This window comes from Chaetodon auriga, chromosome 4 (assembly GCF_051107435.1).
Source record: "Chaetodon auriga isolate fChaAug3 chromosome 4, fChaAug3.hap1, whole genome shotgun sequence".
NCBI classification, from domain to species: Eukaryota; Metazoa; Chordata; class Actinopteri; order Chaetodontiformes; family Chaetodontidae; genus Chaetodon; species Chaetodon auriga.
In genome coordinates this window covers 5,132,804-5,143,127 of record NC_135077.1, presented here as the reverse complement: position 1 = coordinate 5,143,127, position 10,324 = coordinate 5,132,804, and the positions used below count along the sequence as shown (strand labels likewise).

The following is a 10,324-nucleotide window of genomic DNA, read 5'->3' as shown; positions in this document are numbered from 1 at the left end:
ACTGGATTTTTTTTCCCCAGCTGAAATCACCATAAACAAACCATACCACTATAGCTTACCTCACATGGACACAGCCCACACAGGCTTATATAAAGCCCTGATCCTCAGAAGGCACAACTAGTCACAGGAGACAGCTTCCAACTTGCATTTCTTTAAAAAACAAGGCTTGAGATGATTCATGTCTCAAGAACGCCAGAGTTTTCCAATTGTGGAAACATGAATTCAATCTCGATGTGCACATCCTCTGACCAAGACCTGGACTCTATGGCAGGAGCCGTAAGCAGGCAAAGGTCGCACTCCTATTACAGTCCAGAGGACTGTAAAAACTATGGTGTGCAGACGCAGACAGAAGAAACCTACCTAAGACCTCGCTCCAGGTATGTTTTCACATTCATCTCAAAAGACCTGTGCTGTTTTTTTGTTTTTTTTCATGAAATGCCTAATTAATACTGTACTAACTGCTCCCCAGGTCCTTTTATAGTTTTGAGACGTCAGAGCTTTACTCTGGCTATGACATGGGAAACTTCATAAGGTCCAACCCATTGACGGAGAGGGCCAGCGCCCTACAGCAGTATCAAGTAAACAAAAAGGAAAAGAGAGAAGGGGATGGAGCTGGTGTTCAACTTGCCTCTAAGAAATCCAAGCCTAAACCAAAGAGGCACTCGCAATCAAGAGAACTTAATGGTACTGAAATAATGCTTTTTATAGTAGTGTGTGTTCTATTTGTATCATTTAAGAAAATAACAATTAAATTTATGTATGCATGTTTCGCTCAGGCAGTAAAGGCAGTCTGAAATCAGTGTCCATGATGACCATTTCTGAGTCAGACAACTGGGAAATCAGCTCCAGCTCGGGGATGAAGTACGGGCAGTTTGTGGACTGGGAGAAGATTGACCCTGAGGCCGCAGAGAGATACCAGCAGATCCTGAAGAGTGATCACCAGCAGCTGAAAACCATGGGCCGAGAAGGATTCTGGGCCACGCCACACACACTCCGGGCCAAAGCTTACTATCACATCATCCACAGCATCAATTCCAGGTGAAGACTGTCACACAGAATTTCAGAAATTCATCATTATTTAAATATATTTTCTGTCGTGAAGGTAAGTATGTATGTGTATAAATCCATGTCCCCAATGACCTGAATGTGGATTGATGGTATGTTTGCAGTGGTTCTGTCGCACCAGACAGAGATGTCTACTACGAACTGGCCAAGACGCTCTTTGGAGAACAGAAAACCAGCACCCATCCAGTCCCGGAGTACATGGAGGCAGGAGAAATACCCAGGTATCGCATATTGAAAACATGTTGTTCACAGAAGTTGTCCCCCAAAAGAAGTGTGAATGTGACAAAATATTCCAGTAAAATTATTTTAATAGACCTATTGTGTTAACCTTCAACTAGCAAAATAATACACCTGAAAAGCATAAAGTGCCCTCATAAAGTCATTTATTTGGTTAAGTCTTTCTGTGGCTGCCCTGGTGTTTTGGGGCGGTTTTTTGCCATCAACCCATGGAAAATGCATTATTACTGTGCATATGTGTTACACCTGAGTGAGTTATTCCTTGTACGTCTCTTATCCAGATACTGTCTAAACAAAGCAGGCCTGAACTCTGTGAAAAAGATCCTTCTTTGCCTTGGCAAGTACTTCCCGGACATGAACTTCTGCCCCATCCTGCCTGAACTGGTTTCCCTCATCCTCCACTTCAGCGAGGACGAAGCTGAGTGTTTCCACAGTGTGTCCCGACTTATCTGCTACAACGACCCCAACAAGCGTTACATTGACCAGACCTTCCTCACCTACCGCGCCTCCTGTATGACCTTTGGAGACCTTGCCAACAGGTGTTGCAGAGGCATTCGTAAACTGATTGCCAGCTCCCACCAGAACCTCTTTGAGTTTTACTCTGACTGGATCATGTGGATATTTGCTGACCTTCCATTCACATATGCCATCAGAGTGCTGGATGTCTACCTATTGGAGGGCTTCAAGGTCCTGTACAGGTTTGTTGCTGATGCATTGTCTCATGTAAACAAAATCAGGCTGAGTGTGTGACTTCTCTTGATGTGACATGGCATAATTATATCACAATCATTCTTTTGTAGGGTGGCATTGGCTTTGCTCAGCCTCTACAAAGTGTCTGTGTCGTCTCGAGTGGCAGATGTGGAGGACTTCAGGACAGATATGAAGAGGTTTGTGCAGAATGCAGCTCGCCACTGCACAGCTGAGAAGCTTCTAGAAATGGCCTTCATGATACCAATGGCCACGCGGAGGGAGCTCAACCTCCTGTTCAATGCCAATAAAGACTCTCTCATGCAAAAAGGCGTCAGCATACACCAGAAGAGGTGGGTTAGTGCAGAAAATTGATATAGAACAGCTAGTGAAATAGAACAAGATATACTTCAGTATACTTAATAATTATGTTTCGTAAAGGATGTTTCAGCTACATGAGATCAAAAATAGTCTAGCTATATGTAGTTGATGCTGAAAAAAAGCTGCTCGTGTTTATCTTAGTTCAATTTCATATTCTCATTATCGCTATTTCTATGTTCCTTAAAGGCAGTCGGTTGAGACGGTGGACTTTAATAACTTCACCTCCAGTGTTGTGACAGGGACTGGGATGAGAGTCGTCTGGGCCTGGATACCTGAGCGCTTTGCCCTTTTCAGTCCCGTTAGGCTGTTTAATACAGCTGAACATGGAAGGAGTCTTGCATCGTAAGTAACCTTTGTTCATTAACCCAAATCCAAACCATCTGGGAGACAGAGAAATAATAATAATTTAATTTAAAAAAAACTATCATAAAAAACAGCAATATCAATACATCAAAAGCCTTCATCGTATTTACATTATTAAATGAGGCCGGGTCGATATGGGCCACGTCCCAGCAGAGACAAACAGAGCTCCGGTCTAGTTATGTAACAGAGGGAGTGTGTTTTCACTGTAAACATGTTTGCTTAGAGTGTGAAAGTCAAGTGCTTTACAGAGGGTGCAAATGTAGAAAAATACCTCAAGCTGAAACTACCAGTTCCTAACTGAGTCTTTCATACTGTAACACATAGTCGATGGGTTTTTATTTTCATCAATGTGCCATATAAAAAGTGATCAAAAACATTTTAATTGTTAAAACTGTGACCTTGGGTCTTAACAAGATAAAATAAAAAGTTCTCTTTAAATAGACTTTGAGATATATCCACATATCCAAAGTTTCATCACCAGTGACACTGTCTTATTGTAGCAGTTTATGGGACATTAAAAACAACAGATGTAATGCTTTTTTTCTCGCGTATAGATTCTATTCACATGTGGAGGGACACGAACCGGCCGTCTTGATTGTCAAAACTGTGGATGAAGAGGTAACATCAGGGATACATCTGATGAATGTGCTCCATGTGCTTTTCACTTTGATTTAACAATTTGAGCATAAGATGTCTTAATAATGTTTATCATGCTAATAATTAGTGCATCAGATACATTTTGCTTGGTGCTGAAATATTAGTATTTTTCATTTCTCAGGTCTTTGGTGCCTTCCTGTCAACAGATATGATCGAAAGAAGAAAGCATGACGCCGGAGGACTTACGTATTTTGGAACTGGAGAATGTTTTGTGTTTACGGTGAGACATGTTGCTGCTTTCTTCTTCTTGAATTTAACTCTGGTACGTCATATTCAGGTGGGCTGTAACATGAATCAAGTCCGTGGATTTTGTGTATCGAGGATCTTTATTATTATTCGCTGGAATGCCTCTTTAACTGCAGCGAGTGTCAAACAAGAAATCTGCTGACTCTTTCAGCTACGTCCCAGCATGGAGCGCTACCAGCAGGCTATGGTCAACATTATGACCAGAAGAGCTTCCCCTCAGCAGGTTGGAGTGCGCAATAGTGCCTCATCTGAGGTGCTCATTAGAAGCAGCTGCTCCCCCATCATCTCCACCACATCCACCACAAGTCTGACCTGTCCTGCTGGGACCCCACAGGACCCCAGCTACCTGACGATCCCCTTCACTGCCCAATCAGACGAACCCATGACTGCTAAAGAGCCAAAGAGACCAAAGGAACAAGAAGCCTCCATGTTCATAGCAGGCAGCGACAGTCAGCTCATGATCGGTATGTCATTGGAACATATTGTTAGAAGAATAGAGCAGGTCTTTGAAAACCTCTAATGTGATGTCAGCTGACAGGGCTTTTTTAATGCAGTTCTGATGTATGTCTCCTCTCTTAGGTGGTGATGGGGGCCATGCACTCTGCCTACAGGAAGACCTGGAGGGAGGATACTCAGAGACTTGTGACACATTCAAGAGCATCCCACTCTGCAAGGGACATTTCAAGATCCAGGCCCTGGAAGTGTGGGGCATCCAGAACTCTATTTCCTTTTCTCATCAGTGAGAAAATCAAGTCCAGATTCACTGGACTTGATTTTTATGTTTTCAAACTTTTTTGTAACATGCACGTTTAATATGTATTGTGAAGCGATTGAGTGAGTTTTTACTTGACTTTCTGTGTACATGTCAAGTTAATATGTGTATCCTTGTATTGCATATTTTGTCTTACTGGACTTTACAAGCCCATAGAAACAGTGGTTTCCATCTCAAGGAAACTCTCTGAAAACACAAGGAAAATCTCCAGACAAAAATAAATCGATAAATGAATAAAATAAAATAAAGATCCTTAACATCTTATCACAGAAGGGAGCGTGACACATGCTAGCAAAGAGACCAAGCATGTAGTGCAATGCAATACGCAGCCATGAATCGAGGAGGATGAGTGTGAGGGTGGTAGATTCATCATGATTAAAATCAATCACCTGAAGATTTATTCATTTCAATCAAAGGGTTGTCTTTGTGTAGACTTTTTATTTCATCCATTTTTTATCATGTGATGATCAGCTGTTTGTCTTCTCAGTGTCTAATAATGTATTCAGATATGTGACCCATTGTGAACATTATATTTTTACTGTATATGTAATGGGAACAAAAGTAAATGAGTTTCAAACTGGAAAAAAATAAAGAAAAATTTTAGCTCAAAGTCTCAATTGTCATGTATACCCAATAAGACATGTAGGCCTATAAGTAGGCCTGTATGTATGTATGTATGTGTGTATGGTCTGAATATCTCATACAGTAAACACATCATTGCACATACTGGCAGTCTGACCCAAAACAGGCCTGGCTGCACAGACCAGGGGTCCTGGTTTTACCTATCAAAATAAACGACCGACGCAACTTGGAAAACCTCTGCTGCGTTCTAGTGCTGCTGGAACTATTAAAAGTTTTAAGGGACACATCTGAACGGGGATAACGGCTTGTTTATTGACTTTTGATTTTTGATTTGTTTAGTGCGATTAAAAGAAATGATGTTGATTGTGAATCAGTGTATGATTGGATTTGTCTGCTGTATCTCCGGTCACTGTTTAACTTGGTCGACGCATTTTTCTCTTCACTGTAATTTTACGCGTACTGTCTTGGTATCACTCTAATGCCAAACAACAAAGCAGGTATGTGGCACATGAACAGTAAAATAAGTAGTAATCAATAACAACTTTCCTCCGGAAGCCTTTGACTTCTGAACTTACGTGTGGCGTTTGAAGGTATCGCTCAAGCGAACGGGAGTCAGCTACACTACTGTAGTTAGCTTGTTTAACAAGCGGCTACGAATAGCTGTCTTTAAATGTGAAGTAACGTGAAGTTAAATGTAAATAGTTACGGACAAAAGATGTAACAAGCTTCGGTTCTAAGGATTAACAGAGAGGTGGGACTCAGTTCTATACGCCCTGCTTAATTTTATAACGCTTTGTTAACGTTAGCTAACGCGACAACAACGTTAGCTTTAGCTAAGTTAGCTAACCTTACCTAGCTCTGTGTGCATGTGTGTCCGAGATAAACAGTCATCTGCGCTCATTTTTAAAGCCTCTTCAGCGATAAAATAGCTTGCGTGAACAACCCAACGGCAGTGGATTCTCCATCATGAGACAGGGCCATGCTAAACTCATTTCAAGACCATTTCAGCTCAGTTGTCCTGCCCATTTGCAGATGTGACATGCATCATATAATCCACATATGACATTTTCTCAAGCAGCACTGACTACTTTCCAATCCGACATGCTCTCTGTAACGCTAGCTCAGGTATCGTCTAACACAGTTTTAACGTTTAGCATTGTGTCGTCTGTTGCCGTTGAGCAGTTCGATCCCTAAAAGTCAGCATTATAAAAAGCTGTTTGGTGGATCATGTTAATCGTATCTATATTAAGAGGCGATTGTGCTATAAAAAATACCCCACAATGGGGCTTTGTGAATGCTTAACCCTGCTTCAGAGATGCTTGGTATCTGTTAAAGAGGAACATACTGTAGCTGAACAAAAAACACAAGTAAAACAGAAAACAGCTGGATTGCCTTGTTTCATTTGCTCCTCTGTAGCGTCCTCATGATGGTCACATTTCTGGTTGTAAGAGTATGGCACGGCCTAATATCTGACATGGATGCTACATGTGAAGCACAAAAATCACTGCTTGAGCCAACTATCTGAACCCAGCCATGCAGAATAAGCCTTAGTAGCAGGATCTCGTTGAAGTCGCCACTGACACGTTATTTCTCATTGTTTCACGCATGTATTTCACACGTCTATGCTCCATCATGACACCAACTCTTTGGGTCTTAGGGCCAAAATGTGCTGAGCTGTAAGATATGATCTCATGGCTACTTACAACAGGATTTCACAGTTTGAAAATATCTGTAATCCAGTGTGCATTTTGAAACTTGCAAGTGTTGCACTGAAACCATATTTATACCCTTTCAATTCATTATACTTTAGACCACTAAATCCACCAGCCTGATACACCAGCTAGTATTAGTTTTTCTGTTGATACATTGGAATGGATGAACATGTCGGCCGACGAGTAACAAGACATGGTGGTACAGAAATGCCAAGGTTTGTGGTGACTTAAAAGTATGACTATAACATAGTTTGTCCTCCCGACAGCAGTGAGAAGGAGATTTTTCAGCTGTAAAATGTCCTGCCCGCCATGTATCTTGGTCATATTGCAGAAACAAAAAGCAAGAACAAATCTATGGGAACTGTATAAAAAAAATCCTTGGTCATTTTATGTGTTAAACACACTGTTATGTTTAAAATAGATGCAGATCATTTAATTTAAATCAGTTTCAGCCTCAAAAATCCTGAATCACTGCTCTGCAAAGCTGATTTAATCCTCCAGTTTAGATATCTGTGTGTGTTTATGTGTTGTATGTAAATAGGCTGCGGTCATGGGCCCAGACACTACATCTGACCCTAAAACAGAATCTTCCGAGGAAAGTAAGTGTCAGTGCTTCTTTGTATTTTCACATGTCTCTGGTGCAGTTATGCCCATTCAGTGCAGTAAAATCACCCTGCAACCCTAAACATTGGTTGCATGTGTTTGTCACACTGGACTCAGTCATTGAATTCTTCCCTGCCAAGACCTCACTTGTGTTTCCTCTGTGTGCTCAGTTAATTTTAATTATTATAGAACATTAGTCACTGATAAAGAAAGAGTATTCTGCTGAGATTTTGTTTCCAGTCAATTTGTTGAGTTAAGTATTCAGAGGATGTTCTTTAATGTGATTGGTCCTCAGGCCCAGGAGACGTCATCGTGAAGGTGATCTCAGAATCAGATTCCAATGATACCTCAACCGAAACTGAGCCTGAGAACTCCAAACAGCGAGACAAGTGTTACCCTTGTTCCGTTTGTGGCAAGGTATTTGACAGACCATCAAAGCTAGAGAGGCATAAACCTGTACACACGAGGAAGCCTAAGACTCTTCATCAGTGTCAGCATTGTGACAAGAGTTTCACACAACAAGAGAAGCTGATCCGGCACCAGAATTGCCACAGTCGGACTAACAAGCACCCCTGTCCTGACTGCGGAAAAGTGTTCAACAGGCCGTCAAAGTTGGAGAGACATAAACGCACACACACGAAGAAACCAAAGGTGCCACATCAGTGCTCATACTGCATGAAGACATTCAGTAAACTGAACAAACTGGTCCGTCACAAGAGAATCCACACTGGGGAGAAGCCTTTCACCTGCTCGGTCTGTGGAAAAGGATTCTCCGAGTCAGGCCACTGCAAAGCCCACGAAAGGACGCATGAGGAGCAGCCCGAAAAACCTCACCGCTGCACCGACTGTGGGATGTGTTTCTTCAAGGCCTCGGAGCTCCGTCGACACTTCCGCTCACACACGGGAGAGAAACCTTTCAGATGCACCCTGTGCGACACCTGCTTCTCCCGCTCAGAAGGACTTAAAAGACACATGAGGAGGCACACAGGGGAAAGACCGTACAAATGCATCATCTGCGGAAAGGGATTTTATTCTCGGCGGGATTTGAATATTCATGGATTGACCCACTCGGGAGAGAAACCGCATCTCTGCCCCGTGTGTGGTAAAGGCTTCTCACAGCTGGGCAACATGAAGGAACACGAACAAAATGTTCATATTAAGTCTGAGAAATATATTTGCAATGAATGTGGGGCAACATTCACACGATACAAGTCACTGGCGAAACATCAGCGTACTCACACGGGAGAGAGACCCTATCTGTGCCTAACCTGTGGCCGCAGGTTTTCATGGAGCCATTCTCTAAGCAGACACCGGAGGACGCACACACACAAACAGATGTCCATGGACGCATCCAAAGACATACCGAGCTTTGAAGGACCCTCGGAGACTCCGGGCAGTTGAGAATAGAAGTGAAATCCTTGTGGAGTTTCTTGGAGCTAAAATGTACTAATTTGTAGTAATTTGTTGGACATTGAGAACTAATTTTGGAGCATTGTGAAAACTCACCATCCTGCCTGCTTTGTTGTTTGTCCACAAAATATCATTCTTTTTTTTCCTCCCAGTAATTTTGTTGATCAAAGCTAGGGGGTAAATGTTCTGGCATTGATGTTTATTGTGGGCAGTTTAAATTAATGTTGTGTTTTTCGCGGATATGTTCTGTTCATTGGGTCAACACAGATCATGTGGCTATTTAAGCATACTTCTGTATGTGGGGAAGCTCTTTTTACATCTTCCTTTATGACAGATTTGGGCTTGAATTCAGATGATGTGAATTGATTTCTCATGAAGTGAATTCTTTTCTGTCATGAACCAAAAAATCTGTCACAACCAAAGCAGACTTGCCCGGCCAGAAGGCCTGAAACTCTTACTTGACAAGAAACTGATCCTAGATAAAATACTGACCAAGTCACTGCAACCGTATGATTAATGGAGATGCCAGACTATAGTCTTGACTAAATATCTGCTTTCTAGTGGTGGTTAACTTTATCTGATGTAATCTGCTACCTCGCTCTAACAGTACTATAGAAAGCACATAAATGTTGACCAGCACAAGATTTGTGCGTGGTTCAGTCCATACCAGGAGCTGAGCGATTTTCTTACTGCAACTGATAAAAGAAAGTTTTACTTTCTTTTTATTTTATTTTGTTTTTGGGTTCATCATAAATGGTTAAATGACAAAAATAGGCCAATTTTTGTACTCTTCTATCACGTTATTTACAGAATGGTCAATGCTATGCTGACTCAGCAGGAAAGTGCTGTTACACTGTTCTCTGTGCAGGTCTATTACCTTACAGTGGTGTGAACTGGAGAGGGTGCAGCAGCAGTTTTCCTCAGGTACGACTTGTGTGAAATTAAAAAGAATATAAAACTTTATCCTTTTCATATTTTTTAATTCAGTTTTATTCAATATTGATATGTATAGTTTATATATAGTGTAGTTTGAGTAATCCATTGATTTTCTTTGCGATGCTACATACTACATACACCGTTGTTTACTCTCAATAAGCAGGTACATAGTGTTGGAGTGCATGTGAACTGCATAGAAACAACACAATGGGCCCATACTCTGAAATACATATTGAACTAATGAGCTGAAATGTATTTTAGTTGTGCCCATGAACATGTGAATTGAACCTTGAGCTACATACATCTCTCCAGGAATTTATTTTATTTAAAAAAACAAAAAACACAACTACCAATAAACTGTCTTCATCATTGCAAGTAGAGCATGCTTTTATTGTGTATGACGTCTGTTACTGTGTACAAAACAATTCTGCTGCCTACTTGTGAAAAGGACAGTTAAGACACAGTGAAAATGTGTCTCAAGAATGCTTTTGTCCTTGTTTTTTTACGGAAAGGTATTTCTATTCCCTCTAGATTTGATCAACTAATCAGTTATTTAAAAATTCCCAGTGCTGTGCGTGTTTGTTTAGGTTTTTATGTGCACCGCTTTTAGGATAAAAATTTCCTACGGGACGTGAAGGCAGCGAGGAAGTGTCACCGACCAATGACAGTGGCC

The 10,324-nt window shown here is 41.4% G+C and overlaps 2 protein-coding genes across 5 annotated transcripts; both read left to right on the top strand.

Moving 5' to 3' along the window:
• LOC143319659 (TBC1 domain family member 24-like) lies at positions 1-4,988 on the top strand. Of its 2 annotated transcripts, none has more exons than XM_076728788.1 (11): positions 1-377; positions 470-684; positions 777-1,038; positions 1,170-1,286; positions 1,584-2,000; positions 2,103-2,342; positions 2,557-2,712; positions 3,288-3,351; positions 3,512-3,610; positions 3,788-4,100; positions 4,216-4,988. In XM_076728788.1, the coding sequence occupies exons 1-11, from the start codon at positions 172-174 to the stop codon at positions 4,377-4,379; spliced, it is 2,253 nt and encodes a 750-aa protein (XP_076584903.1). In that variant the 5' UTR covers positions 1-171; the 3' UTR covers positions 4,380-4,988. The 2 variants fall into 2 exon arrangements, with proteins under 2 accessions (XP_076584903.1, XP_076584904.1); XM_076728789.1 differs by having other exon boundaries at positions 2-377; positions 2,103-2,189.
• Positions 4,989-5,374: 386 nt separating this feature from the next.
• On the top strand, positions 5,375-10,301 carry LOC143320082 (uncharacterized). Of its 3 annotated transcripts, XR_013077118.1 has the most exons (4): positions 5,581-5,741; positions 7,244-7,301; positions 7,601-9,639; positions 10,262-10,301. XR_013077118.1 is itself a non-coding variant. In XM_076729495.1 (3 exons), the coding sequence occupies exons 2-3, from the start codon at positions 7,253-7,255 to the stop codon at positions 8,704-8,706; spliced, it is 1,155 nt and encodes a 384-aa protein (XP_076585610.1). In that variant the 5' UTR covers positions 5,375-5,487; positions 7,244-7,252; the 3' UTR covers positions 8,707-10,022. The 3 variants fall into 3 exon arrangements, 2 of the variants coding, with proteins under 2 accessions (XP_076585610.1, XP_076585609.1); XM_076729495.1 differs by lacking the exons at positions 5,581-5,741; positions 10,262-10,301 and adding an exon at positions 5,375-5,487 and having other exon boundaries at positions 7,601-10,022; XM_076729494.1 differs by lacking the exon at positions 10,262-10,301 and having other exon boundaries at positions 5,570-5,741; positions 7,601-10,022.
• The last annotated feature ends 23 nt before the right edge of the window (positions 10,302-10,324 follow it).

Bases quoted from the DNA above. Each gene is read 5' to 3' on its own strand.
- LOC143319659 (XM_076728788.1), top strand. From the start codon at position 172: ATGATTCATGTCTCAAGAACGCCAGAGTTTTCCAATTGTGGAAACATG. The intron at 1,039-1,169 runs GTGAAGACTGTC...GTATGTTTGCAG, and splicing joins ATCCACAGCATCAATTCCAG to TGGTTCTGTCGCACCAGACA. The intron at 3,611-3,787 runs GTGAGACATGTT...TGACTCTTTCAG, and splicing joins GAGAATGTTTTGTGTTTACG to CTACGTCCCAGCATGGAGCG.
- LOC143320082 (XM_076729495.1), top strand. From the start codon at position 7,253: ATGGGCCCAGACACTACATCTGACCCTAAAACAGAATCTTCCGAGGAA. The intron at 7,302-7,600 runs GTAAGTGTCAGT...ATTGGTCCTCAG, and splicing joins AACAGAATCTTCCGAGGAAA to GCCCAGGAGACGTCATCGTG.